This window comes from Coregonus clupeaformis, chromosome 36 (genome assembly GCF_020615455.1).
Source record: "Coregonus clupeaformis isolate EN_2021a chromosome 36, ASM2061545v1, whole genome shotgun sequence".
Classification (NCBI taxonomy): Eukaryota; Metazoa; Chordata; class Actinopteri; order Salmoniformes; family Salmonidae; genus Coregonus; species Coregonus clupeaformis.
This window is the reverse complement of record NC_059227.1, coordinates 11,203,705-11,226,701: the sequence shown is the minus strand read 5'-3', so window position 1 is coordinate 11,226,701 and position 22,997 is coordinate 11,203,705. Positions and strand designations below refer to the sequence as shown.

General features: G+C 47.0%; 1 protein-coding gene, 1 long non-coding RNA gene and 1 pseudogene across 3 annotated transcripts; 1 reads left to right on the top strand and 2 right to left on the bottom strand.

Annotated features, from left to right (window-relative positions):
* Positions 1 to 5,814: 5,814 nt before the first annotated feature.
* Positions 5,815 to 6,450, bottom strand: LOC121552136. Its single transcript, XR_006657829.1, has 3 exons — positions 6,439 to 6,450; positions 6,098 to 6,256; positions 5,815 to 5,855 (listed from the first exon to the last, which is right to left on the bottom strand). It is a non-coding gene; the product is annotated as an uncharacterized LOC121552136 (long non-coding RNA).
* Positions 6,451 to 10,072: 3,622 nt separating this feature from the next.
* On the top strand, positions 10,073 to 18,519 carry LOC121552513 (annotated as a pseudogene).
* On the bottom strand, positions 18,323 to 22,446 carry ngs (notochord granular surface). Of its 2 annotated transcripts, none has more exons than XM_041865468.1 (11): positions 22,189 to 22,446; positions 21,702 to 21,867; positions 21,414 to 21,563; positions 21,188 to 21,307; positions 20,919 to 21,014; positions 20,361 to 20,495; positions 20,149 to 20,259; positions 19,822 to 19,932; positions 19,525 to 19,649; positions 18,979 to 19,269; positions 18,323 to 18,762 (listed from the first exon to the last, which is right to left on the bottom strand). In XM_041865468.1, the coding sequence occupies exons 1-11, from the start codon at positions 22,392 to 22,394 to the stop codon at positions 18,672 to 18,674; spliced, it is 1,602 nt and encodes a 533-aa protein (XP_041721402.1). In that variant the 5' UTR covers positions 22,395 to 22,446; the 3' UTR covers positions 18,323 to 18,671. The 2 variants fall into 2 exon arrangements, with proteins under 2 accessions (XP_041721402.1, XP_041721403.1); XM_041865469.1 differs by having other exon boundaries at positions 18,667 to 18,757.
* Positions 22,447 to 22,997: the final 551 nt, after the last annotated feature.

Genomic DNA, 22,997 nt, shown 5'->3' with positions numbered 1-22,997 from the left:
AAAGGTAGCTAGTCCATGTTAAAATGATGCGGCTAACTGTGGACAGGCTGACCTCAAAGATGGTAGACAAGGTTTTCTCCTGAAGCCCAGCTGCAACACGACACAGAAACATAAATAGTTCATCAATAAGTGGAAGTTTTCGGTGAGGGCTAGGTGTCACATGTGCCGTTTGCTGTGCCTTAGACCAGTATACAAGCCGTGAAGCAGAGGGATAAACAGAATCCCAAAACACAGTGAAGACCTCCTTTGAGCTGAATCGTGTGTAGTAGCGATAGTGTTAGGCTATGGTTCAACCCAGCACTCAGAGAAACAACACGACAAAGGGAGTGGAAGAAACAAAAATATTTAATCAAAGTTAAAATTGTCTTAGTCCAAAAACAACTGAAGTAAAGGAACAGAGTGGGCTAGTCGGCTCCGGAGGAAGGAGAGGCTGAGGCAGGCAGGCAGGCAGGCAGGCAGGCAGGCAGGCAGGCAGGCAGACCGACAGGCAGGAAGGCAGGCAGGTTGGGAGATATGTCCGAAACGCTCTGGTAAGAACAACGATCTGGCGCCGGTGGAGAGCCATGCCCAGGAATAAGTAGTGCAGGTTGATGAGAGAATAGGATGCAGCTGCGTGAGGCAGGAATCACTGGAAACAACCCGCAGCTGCACAGGAGAGGCAGATCCTGAGCACGCCCTGATCCACTCCAGACACACCCACATAAAGGGGACAAACACACATACAGATACAACAGAAAAAGAGGGGACAAAACAAGGAGGAAGGGAAACAGAAAAGGGAGAGACAAGCTGCCCACATAACAGTACCCCCCTCAATGGTCGCCACCTGGCGACCCACCAGGCCTGTCAGGGTTGTCGTGATGGAAGTCCGTGATCAGCTGAGGATCCAACACAAAACGCTTAGGGACCCAAGACCTCTCCTCTGGTCCATAACCTTCCCAATCGACTAGGTATTGAGACCCCTACCCCGCCTCCGAGAGTCCAGGAGCCTACTGACGGTGTAGGCCGGATGGTCGTCAATGAGGCGAACAGGTGGAGGTGGATCAGCCGGCGGACACAAAAGGCTGGAGGACACAGGTTTCAGTTGGGAGACGTGGAAAGTAGGGTGTATCTTCATGGCTGAAGGCAACTTCAAACGAACCGCAGCGGGGTTAATGATGGACTCCACCACAAACGGACCCAGGTACCGAGGAGACAGCTTGCGTGATTTGGTACGAAGAGGTACGTTCTTAGATGACAGCCAAACCTCTTGACCAGGATGAAACACAGGTGCGGGAGTCCTGCTCCTATCCGCTGTTGTCTTGTTCCTGTCGGTGGTCCGAAGCAATGCTTCCCGAGCGTCGCTCCACACTCTCTGGCAGCGGCGGAGGTTCTCCTGAACCGAAGGAACAGCCAATTCCTTCTCCTGAGCAGGAAACAGAGGGGGTTGATAACCCATGGTAACCTCGAAGGGTGAAAGACCGGTGGCAGAGGCGGTGAGGGAGTTGTGGGCGTACTCTATCCAGGGCAGATGTTTGGCCCAGGATGATGGATGTTGAGCAGCCACACAACGAAGGGTTGCTTCGAGGTTTTGATTGGCTCTTTCTGTTTGACCGTTGGTCTGGGGATGAAACCCTGAGGACAGACTAACGGAAGCACCCAAAGCAGAACAGAAAACCTTCCAAACACGGGAAGTAAACTGTGGGCCTCTATCAGATACGATGTCCACAGGTATTCCATGGGGGACGGAATACATGTTGGACTAGGAGGTCCGCTGTCTCACTGGCAGACGGTAATTTTGGTAATGCTATATAGTGGACAGATTTAGAGAATCTGTCCACAATGGTAAGTATAGTATCATTACCTTCAGACTTGGGTAGGCCGGTGACAAAATCCATGGCAATGTGGGACCAGGGACGGCTGGGAACTGGGAGGGGTAGCAGCAGCCCCGAAGGGGACTGATGGGAGGCTTTGCCCCGAGCACAGGTTGAACAGGCTGCCACAAAAGCCCGAACGTCAGTTTCCATTGAAGGCCACCAAAAATGTCTCCCTAAGCAGCGTCAACGTGCGTCTCATCCCAGGGGTGACCAGCAAAACGGGGAGGTGTGAATCCACTGCAACACCTGAGACCGGACCGCCTCGGGAACAAAGAGTAGGTTGGGAGGTCCATCACCCGGTCCCGGGTCCGTGGCAAGTGCAGTCTTCACAAGAGACTCGATCTCCCACTGAACAGCCGCCACGACGCATGAGGAAGGCAGGACTGCCTCAGGCTCGCTGGTCTCCGAAGGGTCAGCAAACTGGCGGGACAAAGCATCTGGTTTAACATTTCTTGACCCCGGTCTGTATGTAAGAATAAAGTTAAACCTACTAAAAAACAGGGCCCATCTGGCTTGGCGTGAGTTGAGTCTCTTAGTGGCTTGGATGTAAGCCAAGTTTTTGTGGTCAGTCCAGACCACAAACGGCAGTTCAGCTCCATCCAGCCAGTGCCGCCATTCTTCCAGTGCAAGCTTGACCGCCAGCAGTTCCCGGTTTCCAACGTCGTAATTCCGTTCTGTGGGTGACAATTTCTTGGAGAAAAAAGCACAGGGGTGAAGCTTTTGGTCAGTGGGGGAGCGCTGGGAGAGGACTGCTCCCACACCTGAGTCCGACGCGTCCACCTCCACAACAAACTGCAGAGAGGTATTGGGGTGTATCAACACGGGGAGGTGGAAAACAGTTCCTTCAAAACCCCTACCGCCTGCTCCGCCTCAGGGGACCACCGAAAAGGGACTTTAGGAGATGTGAGTCTTGTAAGGGGTGCCACCACTCTACTAAAACCCTTAATGAATCTACGGTAGAAGTTAGCAAAGCCCAAAATCGTTGAAGTTGCTTACGGGTGGTGGGTGTGGGCCATTCCGTCACTGCCCGGATCTTCTCGGGGTCCGCCTTCACCTGCCCGCTCTCAATTATGAATCCAAGGAACGATGTAGACTGTTTGTGGAACTCACACTTCTCTGCTTTGACGTACAGCTTGTTCTCCAAGAGCCGTTGAAGGACTTGACGGACGTGTGACTCATGCTCCTCGGGTGACTTGGAAAAAACAAGAATATCATCCAGGTATACAAAGACAAAACGGTTCAAAAATCCCTAAGAACATCGTTCACCATGGCTTGAAAACCGCAGGGGCATTTGAAAGCCCAAAGGGCATGACCAAATACTCAAAATGTCCCAGTGGAGTGTTGAAAGCGGTTTTCCACTCATCTCCCTTTCGGATTCGGACAAGGTGATAAGCATTCCTGAGGTCGAGCTTGGAAAACACTGTGGCGCCATGCAGAGGTTCAAAAGCTGAGTTGATGAGTGGAAGGGGATACTTGTTTTTAACAGTTATGTTGTTTAAACCCCTGAAATCGATACAGGGGCGTAACGACTTGTCCTTCTTTTCCACGAAAAAGAAACCTGCACCCAAAGGAGACGACGAGGGACGGATTATGCCCGAGACCAGAGAATCACCAATGTACTGCTCCATTGCCTCTCTTTCCGGTCGGGACAGATTGTATAACCGACTAGAGGGCAAGGGAGCACCAGGAAGCAGTTCAATAGGGCAATCATAAGGCCTATGTGGTGGTAGAGACAGAGCCTTGTCCTTACTGAAAACCTCCGCTAAGTCATGGTATTCTTTGGGGACAGATGACAGATCAAGAGGAGCTGAGGGAGGAGTTGGGTTACACTTAGTGGGGGGAACCGCTGACCTCAGGCACTCGGAATGGCAGTTAGTGCTCCAACTGAGAATGGTGTGACGTGTCCAATCAATTTGTGGGTTGTGAAGAGCCAACCAGGGGGAAGCCAAGGATTAGGGAGGTAGCTGAGCCAGACATAACTCTTAGCTGAATGCTTTCACAATGATTGCCAGAAATCACTAGGGGAAACGGGGGTGGTTTGATGAGTTATCTCCGCGAGGAGGCGCCCATCAAGGGCTGTGACCCGAATGGGGGTAGGTAGTGGCTCCATGGGGATACGAGCTTGTGTAACGAACTGGTGGCTAATAAAGTTATCTTCTGCACCTGAGTCTATGAGAGCTGAGAGTGGCAGGGAATGACTCTGGAAACGTAAGGTTACAGGTACTTGTAATCGGGGAATGATGGGTTCAGGATCTAACTCTGGGCTCGCAAGTAGACCCACCGTTACGAGCGAGCCTTGTCTTTTGGCCGCTTAGGGCATGTAGCCAGAATGTGTGTGGCGTCTCCACAGTACAGGCACTCACCCGCCTGGAGGCGCCGTTGCCGCTCTGCAGGAGGTAGTCGAGCTCGACCCACTTGCATAGGTTCCTCCTCTGTGCTCGGGATGGAATCAGGAACAAGAAGCTGCCGACTCCGGAGAGGCGAGACTCGAGTGGTTGAAGGCTGGGGAACTCGTCCTCCTAGATGTGGCCGATCGCCTCTTCCCGACGCCTCTCCCGCAACCGATTGTCTAGCTTGATGGACAGGGAAACGAGAGAATGTAAATCATGTGGCTCATCACGAGCAGCCAGTTCATCCTTAATGGCTTCATTCAAACCGTTTAGAAATGCTCCTTGAAGTGCCACATTGTTCCACTTGGAGTCCGCTGCCAACGTCCAGAACTCAATAGAGTACTCTGCCACACTGTTAGAACCCTGCCTCAAATTAAAAAGTATCTTGGAGGAATTACCCACATGGTCAGGATGGTCAAAAACAGTCTTCAATTTAGCAGAGAAATCAGCAAAAGTCAATCCAGTCAAAGTTTGATCTGAGCACACAGCCTCAGCCCAAACCAGAGCTTTCCCTCTTAACAGCCCCAGAACATAATGTACCTTAGATGAATCAGTAGAAAACGACAGTGGTCTCTGCCGAAAAATCAAGTCACACTGAAGCAAAAATCCCGGCACTTGTCCAATTCTCCATTGAACGGTTCAGGCGACGTGACAGGGGGTTCCCGACGGAACGAAGCCTGCCTAGTGTCCGAGGAAACAACTTGGGGTGCATCAAACTGGGGGTCAGAGAGAGATGGAGAACTGATAACAGACAATTTAGAGACGTGTGTAGTTAACTGAGTCACCTGGTTCAGCAGTTGATGATTATCTTCCACAAGAGTCCGAATCAACTGGTCATGCTGTCCTAGCAACGTTCCTTGAGCCTGGATAGCTTGTTGGAAGCTGTCTTTGTTTGCCCCGTGCTGTTTCTCTGTTGGGTCCATGGCCAGATCGTTCTGTTAGGCTATGGTTCAACCCAGCACTCAGAGAAACAACACGACAAAGGGAGTGGAAGAAACAAAAATATTTAATCAAAGTTAAAATTGTCTTAGTCCAAAAACAACTGAAGTAAAGGAACAGAGTGGGCTAGTCGGCTCCGGAGGAAGGAGAGGCTGAGGCAGGCAGGCAGGCAGGCAGGCAGGCAGGCAGGCAGGCAGGCAGGCAGGCAGGCAGACCGACAGGCAGGAAGGCAGGCAGGTTGGGAGATATGTCCGAAACGCTCTGGTAAGAACAACGATCTGGCGCCGGTGGAGAGCCATGCCCAGGAATAAGTAGTGCAGGTTGATGAGAGAATAGGATGCAGCTGCGTAGGCAGGAATCACTGGAAACAACCCGCAGCTGCACAGGAGAGGCAGATCCTGAGCACGCCCCCTGATCCACTCCAGACACACCCACATAAAGGGGACAAACACACATACAGATACAACAGAAAAAGAGGGGACAAAACAAGGAGGAAGGGAAACAGAAAAGGGAGAGACAAGCTGCCCACATAACAGATAGTCCTCATCTGTGACACAAAAATTAAAAAGGAGTGGATGCTGCTTCTTAACTGTCAGGTGCTGGATCTCAATTTCTAGGGACAACACTTGCAGCTCCAACTCTCGAATTCTTTGAGTAGCACTGTCCAGTTTACCTTAAGGGGAAGAAAAAGCATACATGTTGGTAGGTTAGTTATTACTCATCTATCCCATCCCATTTTCAATAAATAAAACTGAAGAAGCTTCTAAGATGGATGAGGTTTAAAACGCCAAGTCTTTTCACAGAGAGACCAGTTACTCCAAATCGTAGTATAAAATAGTATTTTTACTTAACTGCCATATACTTTTACTTTTTTTGCCAAACAGATACATGGTTACTCTTATTTGTAATACTAACCAGGAGAAGGACGGCAGGCATAGCCGTGATTGTTTGTCACTGCAGGCAAAGCACCCTCTGTGCTGTCAGGCATCTCATGATCAGAATCATCCAGGACAGCAACACCAAGACGCTTTCTTGCTCGCTGGTAAACTGACTCCCGAGCTTGTGAGCCGCCTCCTATATGTGTGAAATTAACCATATGCTTGTCATGATACATTTTGGTAATCACTTTTCAGTCCCTAAAATGACAAAATGTAGCAGCTATATTGCATCAGGATTAAATTATTAAACATTTTGTACAAGTAATATATTATTGGATTACAGTAGTATTACGTTTAACGCTGTCTACCTATCCTTACCCCAATCATTCCAGTGGAATCTAGACGGCACTGATCCCTGTTTAATACGGATCCGTCCGCTGGCCGATGTGTATCTATCCTCAGGGGGAAAGTGCTGACTGCAAACAAAGGTGCTCCCACGAAGAATCTTAAAACTTGGTCCCTCATCTCTCCTGATCGCCCTCACCCAACGGGCACGTATTTCTCCATCAACAGGGAAATCGTGAAAACTCAGATACGGGAATTTCTGTTTGTTGTTTGAACAAAATGGTACACTGCAATAGCATCTTCTCGAAGATTGTGCCATGCTTCGGTGTTGGATGGGATACTGTTGCGATACAGACACCGAGAGAAAAGAAACAGCTAAATTAACATTCAGCTTTGACCAGGAATCAATATTTATCTAGCTATCATGCACAACAGTATTTGAATAGGTGAGTTACTATACATTCATGAATAAACTAACTGCCTAACAAAGGGTTAGATAGCTAGCTAAGTAAACTTGTTACATTACAGCCAGGCAGCAATGTAACGCTACCTTTTAACGTTATCGGTATCTGGTACTAAGTTGTTGTTAGCTAACGTTAGCCCACTTTTAAGTAACTAAGGCAGTGAACAATTATGAATTAACAATAACGTTAGCAAGTTACAAACCATTGCATATACGTAAACATTATTACTCTTAACTTTACTAATTTAACTTAAACGTACCTTTTGGAATTTCTTCAAGTAGCTAGCTTGCTAGTTAGTGGTCAACAGTTGTATTTTCGTTGAGAAGTCTCAGGTTACGGGCGAACGGAAGTGAAGTTAACCTGCTACGCGGAAAGGCGGAAGTTAGATGACGTCATCGTGAAAAGGGCCTATGTAGAGGAGTATGACAGTTAAAGGGCGTGGTAAAGTAACGTACACCGATCTGCAGCCACGTCGCCAGTAGAATCGGGAGGCTTTCAATTCAGTCCTACAACTGCAAGTAAATTAAACTATTTATACGTTTAGTAAATATTTCGAAATTAATAGCCTGTATTCTATTTCTCTTGTAAGAAGTAAATGACCTTGCACGCATGTTGCGATATCAGTCTGTCAATAGAGAGGAAGGAGCTCAATCATGTTTCTGCATTAGTTGATTTAGCTAGCTAACGTTAGATACAGTGCCTTGCAAAAGTATTCATCCCCCTTGGCGTTTTTTCCCTATTTTGTTGCATTACAACCTGTAATTTAAATGGATTTCATGTAATGGACTTACACAAAATAGTCCAACTTGGTGAAGTGAAATGAAAAAAATAAGTTGTTTCAGAAATTTTTTTAAAATAAATAACGGAAAAGTGGTGAGTGCATATGTATTCACCCCCTTTGCTATGAAGTCCCAAAATATGATCTGGTGCAACCAATTACCTTCAGAAGTCATATAATTAGTTAAATGAAGTCCACCTGTGTGCAATATAAGTGTCACATGATCTGTCACATGATCTCAGTATATATGCACCTGTCCTGAAAGGCCCCAGAGTCTGCAACAGGACTAAGCAAGAGGCACCACCAAGCAAGTGGCAATATGAAAACCAAGGAGCTCTCCAAACAGGTCAGGGACAAAGTTGTGGAGAAGTACAGAACAGGGTTGGGTTATAAAAAAATATCAGAAACTTTGAACATCCCACAGAGCACCATTAAATCCATTATTAAAAAATGGAAAGAATATGGCACCACAACAAACCTGCCAAGAGAGGGCCGCCCACCAAAACTCACAGAACAGGCAAGGAGGGCATTAATCAGAGAGGCAACAAAGAGACCAAAGATAACCCTGAAGGAGCTGCAAAGCTCCACAGCGGAGATTGGAGTATCTGTCCATAGGACCAATTTAAGCTATACACTCCACAGAGCTGTCTTTACGGAAGAGTGGCCAGAAAAAAAGCCATTGCTTAAAGAAAAAAAAATAAGCAAACACGTTTGGTGTTCGCCAAAAGGCATGTGGGAGACTCCCCATACATATGGAAGAAGGTACTCTGGTCAGTTGAGACTAAAATTGAGCTTTTTGGCCATCAAGGAAAACGCTATGTCTGGCGTAAACCCAACACTTCTCATAACTCAGAGAACACCATCCCCACAGTGAAGCATGGTGGTGGCAGCATCATGCTGTGGGGATGTTTTTCATCGGCAGGGACTGGGAAACTGGTCAGAATTGAAGGAATGATGGATGGCGCTAAATACAGGGAAATTCTTGAGGGAAACCTGTTTCAGTCTTCCAGAGATTTGAGACTGGGACGGAGGTTCACCTTCCAGCAGGACAAGGACCCTAAGCATGCTGCTAAAGCAACACTTGAGTGGTTTAAGTGGAAACATTTAAATGTCTTGGAATGGCCTAGTCAAAGCCCAGACCTCAATCCAATTGAGAATATGTGGTATGACTTAAAGATTGCTGTACACCAGTGGAACCCATCCAACTTGAAGGAGCTGGAGCAGTTTTGCCTTGAAGAATGGGCAAACATCCCAGTGGCTAGATGTGCCAAGCTTATAGAGACATACCCCAAGAGACTTGCAGCTGTAATTGCTGCAAAAGGTGGCTTTACAAAGTATTGACTTTGACTGTTTCACAAAAAAATATATTTTGCATCTTGAAAGTGGTAGGCATGTTGTGTAAATCAAATGATACAAACCCCCCAAAAATCAACAAAATAGGAAAAATGCCAAGGGGGGTGAATACTTTTGCATGTCAATGTACACACACATCCTGTGTGCATGCACATCTGACTCACACACATAACAGTATGCGTGAACACGTGTAAATCAAATCAAATTGTATTGGTTGCATACACATATTTAGCAGATGTTATTGCGGGTGTAGCGAAATGCTTGTGTTCCTAGCTCCAACAGTGCAGTAATATCTAACAATACACATGAATCTAAAAGTAAAAGAATGGAATTAAGAAATATAGAAATATTAGGACAAGCAATAAATATACACTACCGGTCAAGTTTTAGAACACCTACTCATTCAAGGGTTTTTCTTTATTTTTACTATTTTCTACATTGTAGAATAATAGTGAAGACATCAAAACTATGAAATAACACATATGGAATCATGTAGTAACCTAAAAAATATATTTTATATTTGAGATTCTTCAAATTATTTTGAGTCATTGTCCTGTTGAAAAACAAATGATAGTCATACACACAATACCCCATAATGACAAAGCAAAAACATGGTTTTTATACATTTTTACAAAACCGAAATATCACATTTACGTAAGTGTTCAGACCCTTTACTCAGTACTTTGTTGAAGCACATTTTAAATTAACTTTGCCCCTTAGAGTATGACCTAGGCTTCTTTATAGTGGATTTACGACGAATGCGTGGACATGTTTTCTCAGTGCCCTCATTAAATTTACAGATAAAATATTGTCATACTGTTTAGAAAGGTTTATGCTATCATTATTAATGTAAACTGTGCAAAATAAGTATATCATTATTACATCATTATTATTATTTGGGGTATTTAAAAATGTTTAGCCTGAAATAATATAGGTTACATGTTATGACTGTAAGTCGCTTTGGATAAAAGCGTCTGCTAAATGGCATATTATTATTATTATTATTATGAAGGAGAGGAGCTGAAGAGATTATTGAGACATCCCCTTTGTTTTTCTGTTTTGTGTTTCAGGAATGGCCCAGTTTGAGGAAGTATCCCAGATGTCTGCTGTCCACCCTAAACCTGTAGGGTTGGTCCTACTGTATGGTACTGCTGGGTTCCGCACCAACTCTAAGCAGCTAGACCACGTCATGTTCTGAATGGGTTTACTGGCCACACTCCGCTCCAAGAAGACTAAGGCCACCATCAGAGTCATGGTCACTGCGTCACACAACCCTGAGGGTAGCAAAACATAACACTTGCTTCCTTTACTACCCTTCACTGTGTCTATATGGCTTCAGGGTCGTTCCATGTCATTTCAAGCAAGCCATGACACCCACCATCTCAGATTGTTCTGAAATCGTTTATTTAGTTAGAAACAGTTAAGATTAGCATTCCTGCAACATTATTTTGTTGAAATATAATTTGATCTATGAGAAATCAAGGTAATTGATTGCACCCAAATTGGTTCATATAATATTCAATAAATGTAGTACCTAACATCTGATTTGGATCAAACTATTTTCTAACAATGAGTAAAACATGAAGAATCCAAAGAAATGGTACACCAATCCCATCCCAACAACGAGTATTCTGTATCAGTTCTCTAGGTCTGACAAGTATCATGGAGCTGCGGCTCGGACTATTGTTTATTCATACTATGTAATATATTCTCATTGAATTTGGTGATGTTTTTTTTCCCCCTGTTCAGAGAAATTAGTCATTGAAGCTGTTAGGTTTATGTCCAATCCTACAACCTGATATTACCAGGTTCTGACCACTAGATGGTGTTGTTCCTGCTATTAGGTGATTTAAAAAATAAATATAATAATCCCCCCTCAATGTTGAAGAGAGTTCACCCAAATTACAAAATGACATATTGGTTTCCTTACCCTGTCAGCAGTTTATGGACAAGGTATGACAGCAACCCATGCTTGGTCCAAATCGGATGTTAGGTACTATATTTATTGAATATTATATTAATCTTATAAATAAAAAATTGCCAATTTGGGTGCTTAATTTCTCAGATCAAATTATATTTCAACCAAATAATGTTGCAGGAATGTTAATCTTACGTTTTTAACAACAGAAACCATTTCAGAACAATCTGAGATGGTGGGTGTCAAAACCCTCTTTCTTGTGCTTTTTGAGGTGGAACGACCCTTCAGGGTCTATCTTTGATTTATAGTCCCTGGTGTTCTATTCTGGTCTGCTCTGAGGGCCACAAATCAAGCTGCTGCGGATTCTCTGATATTATTAGAAAAAGGTTGTCTAGAATTGATTTGCTTTCATGGAAAGTATTGCTTTTCTGATTTACACAATATCCCAATCTCCATCTTTATCTCTCCCCTCCTCCCTCTCTCCATCTACCTCACCCCTACTATCCACACTATACTACAACCACCCCTTCCTATTTCTCTCATACCCCTTCCTTCCTTCTCCCATCCACTATAACCCCCATCCCCCCTCTCCAGGAGGATAACGGGGTGAAGCTGGTGGACCCCATGGGGGAGATGGTGACCCCTGCGTGAGAGGGCAATGCCACCCAGCTGGCCAACACGGAGCAGGAGTGGCTCCTCACCGTCCTGAAGGACGTCCAGGAGGCCAGCGTGTTTGTGGGCAAAGATACCAGGTACTGGGGTATTAACATTCTCTAGTCTAGAAACTAAACTATAATCTTGAATATCAAGGGTTAGCAATATGACAGGGGGAAAGTTAATTTTGCATCGCCCATTGTCCCGGGTGGGTGGAAATGTCACTATAGGACCAATGGAATGATCTAAAATACTTAAACTCAGCCCACCCGGGGGACCTGGTGATGCAAAAATAACTCAACCAAGGTTATCTCAGATATTTAATCTCATTGGTTGTGTTACTTCAGGCCCAGCAGTGAGAGCCAATCACAGGCAGTACTGGATGGAGTCCAAGCCCTGGAAAGCCACATTAAAGGTGCATTAACTCTTAGGTTCAACTACACCTTGGTATGTGATTGATTGTTGGTTCTTCTTCTTGTTTGGAAATCACTTATTGGTGACTCTTACTGTCTATCAGATTATGGCTTGGTGACCACACCCCAGCTGCACTACATGGTGTGATGTCAGAACACCCAGGGTCGCTATGGCGAAAGCCACGGTCAAGGGTTATTACCAGAAACTCTCCCAGGCTTTCATCCAGCTCACTAAGAACGCAAGACTACATAATCTCTCTGTCTGTCTGTAACACTTTAATAACCTTCATGAATAAGCATGACTAAACTCTTTATAAATAGTGAACATATTCTATAAAAAAAATAGTATTACAAAAATTGGTGAGTAGTTATAATCATGCATATTGTTTTATAAAGCATGTTTACTCATTTGCAAGCACTTTTAATTGCTTGTTAATTATAATGAATGTTACCCATTCCACCCCTCTCTCCAGGTGCCTAACTGTACAGATGATCAGAAGGCCTTGCTGGTGCACGGGGCTAATGGTATTGGTGCTCTGAAGGTGTGTGAGATAGAGACCTACCTAAAGAAAGAACTGCAGCTGTCCCTCTTCAACAACGGCTCCAGCGGAAAACTCAACCACCTGTGTGGAGTCGACTACGTCAAAGTACATCAGAGAGCTCCCACAGGTACAACTGTAGTCCGGTTGACCTCAACTTGTCTCTTTTCTTTCCATGTCTGCATCTCAATAGACCCCAAATAGCATTACCTTCCAGTTTCCAATTTTTTAAAATATGCACTACATTTGTATTGATGTGAAAATATAGGATAAGTAAAAGCTATATGGAGGATATCCACTTGCAACTGTCATTTTACATTTCAGATGTGTGTAGGGAAAGCGAAACAAACAAGGAAAGGAAGCTAATTATTGAGATGCACACCTGGCAGAAGCAGGTCTCACCTCTGGGTGTGTCCAAATCTATGGTGAGGTCGTAACAGAACTTTGACTCATGGGTGTCTCTCTCAGGCTACAGGTGACTGATAAACAGACCTGCTTTTATATCTCCTTATGAAATACAGGACAGTCAGGTTTGTTATATTATAATGTTGTTCCCATGTTTGTCCACCAAAGAGGAAGACATCTCTTTGGTGGACAAACATGGGGCGGCGCACAATTGGCCCAGCGTCGTCCAGGGTAGGGGAGGGAATGGCCGGCAGGGATGTAGCTCAGTTGGTAGAGCATGGCGTTTGCAACGCCAGGGTTGTGGGTTCGATTCCCACGGGGGGCCAGTATGAAAAAAAATAAAAATGTATGCACTCACTAACTGTAAGTCGCTCTGGATAAGAGCGTCTGCTAAATGACTTAAATGTTAAATGTAAATCTCAATTAATTACATTAGGTATTCTGCTGGCTACAGCCAAACTCCTGAAGTGTATGTCTCTGACCCTTCTTTCTCTGTGTCTCTCTCTCTGTGTCTGTCTCTCGCTCTGTCTGTCGGTCTCTCTCACTCGCTCTCGCTCTCTTTTTCCCATCCCGATCTTTCTCCTATTTTGTCTCACCTCTGTCTGTCTGTCTGTCTGTCTCTCTCTCTCTCTCTCTCTCTCTCTCTCTCTCTCTCTCTAGGTGTGAAGATGAGTGCCGGGGAGCGTTGCTGTTCGTTAGATGGTGATGCTGATCGTATCGTTTATTACTACAGCGACTCAGCAGGGACAAGATTGCCACACTCATCACCACATACCTCAAAGAACTGCTTACACAGGTATACACACACACACACACTCGCTATAGTTACCTGTGATGCTTAAACACGCCCCTGTGACACTCTGGTTCTATGGACTTTGATTTTGAGCCAGGGTTGTTATTTTTCACTTGGGTGTATTTCTATGTTGGGTGTCTAGGTTGTTGTTTTCTATGTTTGGTCAATGACTCCCAATCGGAGGTAACGAGTGTCAGCTGTCGGCTCGTTATCTCTGATTGGGAGCCATATTTATACTGTGTGTTTTCACCTTGGGGTGGGGGGTTTTTGTTCCATGTTTCTGTCAGTGTTACAGAGGACTTCACTATCGTCATTTGTTGTTTTTTGTGGTTGCTTTATTTAATAAAGTCATCATGTTCACTCCACGCGCTGCGTATTGGTCCGCTTCTTCAGACGATCGTGACAGAAAAACCCACCATAGAAGGACCAAGCAGCGTGTCCAGGAGCAAGACAGCTGGACATGGGAGGAAGCGCCTGGTAAGGAGCTCGAGAGGCTGGCGATGGCCCAGGTGGGCAAATCGTGGTCCTGGGAGGACATGCTCGGGGGCAAGGGACCTTGGGGGAAGATCAAGGCCCTGGCGAGAGAGGAGCAACGGGCGTCAGCAGGGCCATCATCGTTGGAAGGACGAGAGGCAACCCCCAAAAAAGTTTTTGGGGGGGGCACATGGCTTGGGCGGCTGGGCAGCAGGAGGCTGCTACAGGGAGACGTGGAGAGAAGGCTATCGGATTACGGGAGCCATTGGCGAGTAGAGGAAGGGAAGTTGTTGCGGCACGGCGTGAGAGACTGATGTGTGTTACCAGTCCGGTCCGGCCCGTTCCTGATCCCCAGTTAAAGCCAGTGGTGTGTGTTCCCAGTACGGACCGGCCTGTTCCTACTCACGCATCAAGCCCACGGTGTGCGTCGCCAGCCCAGCCCGGCCTGTTCCTGCTCCACGCACAGAACCTACGGTGTGCGTCGCCAGCCCAGCCCGGCCTGTTCCTGCTCCACGCACCAAGGATACGGTGTGCGTCGACAGCCCTGCCCGGCCTGTTCCTGCTCCTCGCACCAAGGATACGGTGTGCGTCGACAGCCCTGCCCGGCCTGTTCCTGCTCCACGCACCAAGGATACGGTGTGCGTCGACAGCCCGGCCCGGCCTGTTCCTGCCACCCGCACCAAGTCTACGGTGCGCGTCGCCAGCCCGACCCGGCCTGTTCCTGCCACCCGCACCAAGTCTACGGTGCGCGTCGCCAGCCCGGTCCGGCCTGTTCCTTCTCCCGCACTAGCCCTGAGATGCGTGTCCTCAGCCCGGTACCTCCAGTTCCGGCACTACGCGCCAGGCCTAGGTGCGCCTCAGACGGCCAGAGTCTGCCGTCTGCCCAACGGCGCCTGAACTGCCCGTCTGCCCAACGGCGCCTGAACTGCCCGTCTGCCCAACGGCGCCTGAACTGCCCGTCTGCCCAACGGCGCCTGAACTGCCCGTCTGCCCAACGGCACCTGGACTGCCCGTCTGCCCAACGGCGCCTGAACTGCCCGTCTGCCCAACGGCGCTTGAACTGCCCGTCTGCCCAACGGCGCTAAAGCCGCCCGTCTGTACTGAACCTGCAAAGCCGCCCGTCTGCCATGAGCCTTCAGAGCCGTCCGCCAGACCGGAGCCGCTAGAGCCTTCCGCCAGACAGGAGCCGCTAGAGCCTTCCGCCAGACAGGATCAGCCAGAGCCTTCCACCAGACAGGATCAGCCAGAGCCTTCCGCCAGACAGGATCAGCCAGAGCCTTCCGCCAGACAGGATCAGCCAGAGCCTTCCGCCAGACAGGATCAGCCAGAGCCTTCCGCCAGACAGGATCAGCCAGATCCGTCAGCCAGCCATGAGCAGCCAGATCCGTCAGCCAGCCACGAGCAGCCAGATCCGTCAGCCAGCCATGAGCCGTCCAGCCAGGATCCGCCAGAGCCGTCCAGCCAGGATCCGCCAGAGCCGTCCAGCAAGGATCCGCCAGAGCCGTCCAGCCAGGATCCGCCAGAGCCAGCCAGCCAGGATCCGCCATTCAGTCCGGTGCTGCCCCTTAGTCCGGTGCTGCCCCTTAGCCCGGTGCTGCCCCTTAGCCCGGTGCTGCCCCTTAGTCCGGTGCTGCCCCTGAGTCCGGTGCTGCCCCTTAGTCCGGTGCTGCCCCTTAGTCCGGTGCCGCCCCTTAATCCAGTGGGGTGTAGTTGGGGGGTGGTCATTTGGAGGAGGCTACGTAAGCAGGTAGTGACTATGGTGGGGTGGGGACCACGACCAGTGCCAGAGCCGCCACCATGGACAGACGCCCACCCAGACCCTCCCCTAGACTGGATGCTGGTGCGCCCAGAGTTCGCACCTTTAGGGGGGGGTACTGTGACACTCTGGCTCTATGGACTTTGATTTTGAGCCAGGGTTGTTATTTTTCACTTGGGTGTATTTCTATGTTGGGTGTCTAGGTTGTTGTTTTCTATGTTTGGTCAATGACTCCCAATCGGAGGTAACGAGTGTCAGCTGTCGGCTCGTTATCTCTGATTGGGAGCCATATTTATACTGTGTGTTTTCACCTTGGGGTGGGGGGTTTTTGTTCCATGTTTCTGTCAGTGTTACAGAGGACTTCACTATCGTCATTTGTTGTTTTTTGTGGTTGCTTTATTTAATAAAGTCATCATGTTCACTCCACGCGCTGCGTATTGGTCCGCTTCTTCAGACGATCGTGACAGCCCCTACATAACACACCGACTCATCCTCATTCAGAAGTGTGCACACACACTAACCTGTGTTCCCCCTGTGTGTGTTTGATTTGTGCAGGCTGGTCTTGACCTGCAGATAGCCGTTGTACAGACAGCGTACGCTAACGGCAGCTCTACACACTACCTGGAAGACACCATGAAGGTGAGGACACACACAGCTTAGTCTTTCCAACTCACAATGCTATCAGTGCTGACCTCTCCTCTCTCCAGGTGTTAGTGAGGTGTACCAAGACAGGAGTTAAACACCGTCACCATGCAGCCCAGGAGTTTGACATTGGTGTTTACTTCGAGGCCAACGGCCATGGAACTGTGAGTCGGAAACATGCTCACACACTAATCTCTGACGGGTATATTGCTTGAATGTACCCACTCAATGACGGCCTGTCTGTATGATTACGGTCATGTTGTGGTTGTGTTGCGGTCCCATCTCAGGTCCTGTTCAGTAAAGCAGCAGAAGAGAAGATCCAGCAGCTAGCCCAGGACTCCAACACCAACGATGAGAGGAAAAGAGCTGCACTGCTACTGCAGAACACAGTCAACCTCATCAACCAGGCATGACCACACATGGACATGGCAACACAATCAACCATTTTAGCAATAGTGACTACACATGTTCATTGCAATGACGGGTCCAATCCTGTGTGCATAACTGACATTTTATATATCTCTGTCTCTCTCTCTGTCTGTCTCTCGCTGTGTGTGTAGACAGTAGGAGATGCTGTCTCTGACATGCTTCTGATTGAGGCTGTGTTAGCCATCAGAGGGATGACATTACAACAATGGGACGCAATCTACACAGACCTGCCCAACAGACAGCTCTAAGTCAAGGTGTGTGTGTGTGGGTGGGTGCCTGTGTGCACTCAGGGAGTTGCATCATATGTTACTTTAAATGCCTGTATAATAAAGAAATCTAATACATATGTTTTAACACAGTTTATCCTGGTGCCTCAGTTGCAGTGTTGTTGTGTGGCCTGTAGGTGGCAGACCGGCGAGTGATTGACACTACAGATGCAGAGAGGAGAACAGTGAGTCCAGCAGGTCTGCAGGAGGCCATAGACAGCCTAGTGAGTAAGTACAGACAGGCACGCTCCTTTGTCCGTCCCTCGGGCACTGAGGATGTGGTCCGAGTGTACGCTGAGGCAGACACACAGGTGGGACTGAATGCTGACACTCAGACCTACTATCACATGGAGTGATAGTGATTCACTCAATTCACCTTTCTTGTTCACTTGCTATGTCTTTACCTTTCTTTACGCATTATTTTTCTGTCGCTCACTGTCTGATGATGGTGATGTATTTGTGTGTTTCAGGAGAGTGCTGATGCCCTGGCACATGAAGTTAGCCTGGTAGTGTACCGCCTCGCTGGAGTAGTGGCAGAGGAGTCCTATCCTTTATAAACACACACATTATGCAATGTCTATCGAACAATTCTGTCCTTTTATTTGTACGTGCATCTAAAGGTTACATAACTTCCTCCAGCCATGATTGTACATCGTTTGTAGTCTTTATCAGGTGCCAAATCATTTTATACTGTATACTGCATTTAATGCTGTAGTATTACTTTTCTGAGTCTGAACAATTTCAGTCCGTGAAGGAAAGGGAATCACTGTATTGGACAATGAAGGGAAAATATGCTAAATAAGGTTAAACTTGTAATCCCCTTTTTTACCCAACCTTAATCCTCTGTCAATGTAGTGGTTTTGTATTATTCCCATGTAATTATGTAAATGTTTTACATTAGCAGTTATTGTAGATCAATTTTTGCATTACTGTTTATAGCGGAGTAATTGCACTGCTTTGAACGGACCTCAACTAGAAAGACTGTGCTGCTATGTAATTGTTGAACACCAGGAGTAAAAATAGGAAACTGACATCAAACTTATTCTATATTTATTTTTTACCTAAATATGTTTGGAAATTACCACATCAAGAGAAAATATTGTAATTGCTTTGCTGTTTTGTTTTTTAATTTGTTGCTTGTAGAGCGATATGGTTCTCAGACACACACAGGGAGTTAAAGGCTAACAGAAAGGCAATGTGAGGCTAAGACAGAGTTTAGTGCAGGCAGAGACAGAGACACACACAGAAGAGGACCATAGGGGTCCTGATCCTGAAGACCACTATCCTAGGGGGTTGGTGTGGGCTACATTTTTGGGGGCAAGGGTGGAAGGGCTCTAACATTCATACGGTGGTGTAGGATTTAGGAGCCTGGACTTCCATCTCTAATCCTCGTCTGTGTCGTCAGCAGCTCCAGAGATGGTAATGGTGCATTCCTGTGTGTCGCTCTCATACATGTCATCTGTCTTAACTGTTCTGAGAGAAAATGGGAAAGGGCAGGGGAAAAAGGGGTTTGAAAACAACACTGGGTGACAAATATAATATTGTATACAAATATATGTAAATACAAAAATGTCCTCTGTCACATATTCAGATGACAAAACAGACTACTGGTATGCCATATTTTATCGACAGATTATAGGTAAGATTATCTCCCAGTATGGTTTAAATTGTGACCAAGGCTTGCTCTACCTGATGAGAAGAGTCTTCCGCTCAGTCATCTCCACTGACTGTTCCTCGTAGCTCTCCGTCTGGCTCTCTGGTGATATCACTGCCACATCAGGGGCCTCTTTGGTGCCCCCATTTCCATTAGCAGGAGTTCTGCCCAGCCCGGCCCCATACCCGTATCCGCTGACAGAGGCGGCGCTAACCGAGGCAGAGGTGGAGCTAGCGCTGATGGCCACTCCGCTTCTTCCTCCTCCACCCAGGGACATGCTCTGTACCATGGTGCTGAGACGGGTGTCCTCGCCCTCGATCAGCGCCCTGCCAAATACACAACCACAGAGACGACACGTAGAAGTCACAGATTTACACTTAGCAAACATAAAGTAGGCTGCATATCAAAATAGTTGCGTTGCTGCCTTTCCTTGCCTCCCACACAGATCTGACAAACCCAGGATAGCTGAAAGCAATACTTGGCGCAATCTGCTTTGACCTGTCCAGTTCTTTTCTCTTCAAGGGGGGGAAATGAGGAGCAGAAAAGGCCTGTTTAGACTATAGGGGAGTTATGATTGTCACCTGTAGGTGGTGATCTCAATCTCCAGGGCCATCTTGACGTTGAGCAGCTCCTGGTACTCCCTCAGCAGCAAAGCTATCTTCTCCTTCATCACCTTCAGCTCCAGCTTCAGCCCCTCAATACGCTCCTGTGGGAAACACACACAAGCTTTTAGGTCATAGGGAGCCAATTGTGACCGGCTGTTAGAGTCAATTTTAAAGAACTCTCACTTATTGCCCACTTTGTAGAGCAAATATCCATTCTGACCTCCCATGCTTCTTTCTACAGTAAAGGTGTGTAGTGAGAGTAGTACTACTCACCAGCAGTGTCTCCTGTTCTTTCTTGTGTCTCTCCACAGCGTCACGAATCTGAACCTTCAGAGATTCATTCCTCGTCTTCATGGACTCCAACTCACGCACCAGGTTTAAGCTCTACACACAGAGACAAACACACATAGTCTTGTTTAACTAACCTTGTGGGGACACACAATTATAACCATTCAAAGTACTATTTTCCCTAACCCCTAAACCTAACCCTTACCCTAACCCTAACCTTAATTCTACCTTAACACACCCGTGTTTTCAATCTGTTGATTGGTGGTGTCAATAACAGTATTAACGATGATGAGAAAAGAGGGTCCCACTTACATCTCTCTTGTAACTTGCGATTTCTTCTCTCACACTTCGAACGCTTTGAACGTGTTTGGTTGTCACATCGTTCAGGTCCTGGAACTTTGACTTGTACCAAGCGTCCATCTCCTGAGGAACAACAGAAACAAAATGGATTCAGTTTTCTGTGTAATTATGTAATCACATATGAAGTTATGTGTAATAAATCGAGTATTATCTGCAATTGGTACCTGTAGGTTTCTGGCGGCGATGCTGTCGTACTGGGACTGGATTTGTTTGAGGGCGGAGGAGAGGTCAGGGAGGGCAAAGGTAATGTCCACCTTGGCCACCGCCACGTAGATCTGCTGCATCAGCTCCTCAATTTCCTGACAGGGGCAAACAAAATGGGAGCCTACTCATTCCTTCTGTGAATTTCACAGTTTTCACAGTTAGTCGATAAAGTTTGCATCAGAAAACTCTCAATCACTAGCCCATGATCCAACCTCTCCCACTTTAACTCATATACTGTCATAAAAAAGTAATTAGCAGGTCATTCCAGCAGTTGTGTGAATTCAACTGCATGCCTGTGATGACCACAAGTCATACCAAACAGATGCTGCTATAGACACATACAGTATGTAAAATACAGTATGTTACAGTCCACCTTTGTGAACAGATACAGAAAGAAATGGACTGCCTCAATGTGAAAATAGATATATGACAGACAGTGGTATGTTGCCCCTCTGTGAATCAAGACAGTGAAAGACACTAGACAGACGTAGACACAGATATCGACACAGACGTGTTACCTCTTTGTGAACTCTGGTCAGGAAGGCCAGCTCCACCTCCAGGTTCTCCAGCTGCTTCTCCAGGCCGATACGGGCCGAGGTGGCTCTATCCACATCCTGCCAGAGAGGAAGGTTAGAGGATTAATTTATTATTGAGTTTGTACACAGGAATAACTGGGAAGAGAGTACATTGACAGCCTGGTAAATGAGGTAGGTGATTCTGTGTGTGTACAATTTGAGTTCATGTTGATATTGTTTAATGGTTATGTCTGCATCTGTGTTTGACTCACGGGGCGGAAGGCTTCGATCTCCAACTCTGCCTTCTTCCTGGCCTCCAGAGCCTCCTCATATTTGACCTTGAGCACCTCCACCTGTCCTGCCATGGCCCCCTTGGCCGCTACAGCCAGGTCCTTAGGGTGGAGGAAACAGTCAAACCCAATACCTGTCTGTCTCATCCCAGTCCACCATTGTAAAAGTAAATATCATGCATAGGCTATAGGTGGTCATAAAGCTCACCCTCTGCACTCTCATCTGCTCAGCGATCCGGTGGAGCTGTCTCAGCTGGCCCTCGTAGAGCTGTCTCAGCCCAGACGGCTTCACATAGCGGTTCTGCAGAGCATCAATCTCAGCCTCCAGCAGCTTGTTCTGCCCCTCCAGAGTACGTACCTGGGACAGAACATGGGTTTGTGAGTGAGAGAGAGTGCAGAGAAACATAGGTTTGCATGTGACTGAGTGTGGCATATAGTTTAGTGAGACAGAGGAGAGTATGAGTGACAGAACGTGTGAGATGAGGTGTGGTCTTGCCTTCTCGATGTAGATAGCCAGGCGGTCGTTGAGGGCCACCATCTCCTGCCTCTCGCCGGTGCGGGTGCTCATGAATTCTTGGTTCTCCGCTGCAGCTGCATCCAGGTCCAGGCTGGGCCCCAGCCCCATGTTCATGCCGAAGCATAGGGCCCCCATACTCACACTGCTGTGGTAAGGACAGGAGGGGACAAGGCCAGCCATCAACCATCCACTATATTTGACTTTATAACACTTTTAATCTGGATGTTGAGGTAATGAAAGCATCAGAATAGGTCTGATACTCAAAGTTAAATATATTTTATCAAGAAATGAGTGTCCCATTAAGAATGAATTCAGTGATTATTAGGCCAAGCCTACAATTATAAATGAAGCAGTATTCCAGTGAAAGAACAAATGGATAGTTAACGCTGATATGACATTAAAACCTCAACTGTAGCCTAGAATGGTCCTATCCGGAGAGAATAACACATCAAAAGAGTTGTATTACCTGGTCATGCGGGGCTTGCGGTTGCTGGAGAGGTTCCTCCTCCCCATGGTTCCCCCGCTGCGACTGTAGCTGGCAGAGCGGTGACGGACATCCCTTCGGGTCGGTGAAGGGCTCGAAACCCGCACCTGATAGGAAGCAGAGGAGGAGGCGAGGGTGCCCTCGAAGTGGCGGCGGTAGGAAGACATCCTTTCTGGGCTGCGACTCATGATGACGGCCTGTAACTGTCTTTACCTTCACTCAACACTGGAAACTGTTCACACACTTTGTTGGAATGGGATGGTGGTGCTTTTATACCTGAGCTATCTCATCCAGCCCTTCCCAGTTTCCACCTCCAGGGCAAGACGCACCAGCGGTAAGGAATTTAGAACCTCCCCATTCCGAAGGCTGACCGTCCCTGCAAAAATCTATCATGGTTCCGTGAAGAGATTACAGTGGTAAAAATAGAGAGTTGAATGAGTCTTGTACAATGACTGTTATTACACTGGAATGTTTACTGTAACCTACAAAGCAGAATAATGTACTCCCCAATTACAATAGTGGAGCATCATGAGGTGAATGAACTGTGAACGTGAACCTTTTACTACCAATCCTTTCACTAGAGAACAACTTTTTAACATCACTTCAAAGGTCATATGGGTCCTGACCAGTGGGTCTGAGGTGCCAAGTGCACTGCTGTGACCTTACATGTTGTTTCTGTCTTTTTTTAGTGTCCACAGCTTGGTTATTTGCCCATGTAATTATCCCATCTAAAGTTCATATGGGTTAATGAGGATGAATATCAATTATAGTCAATTATTGTCTTAAAAACA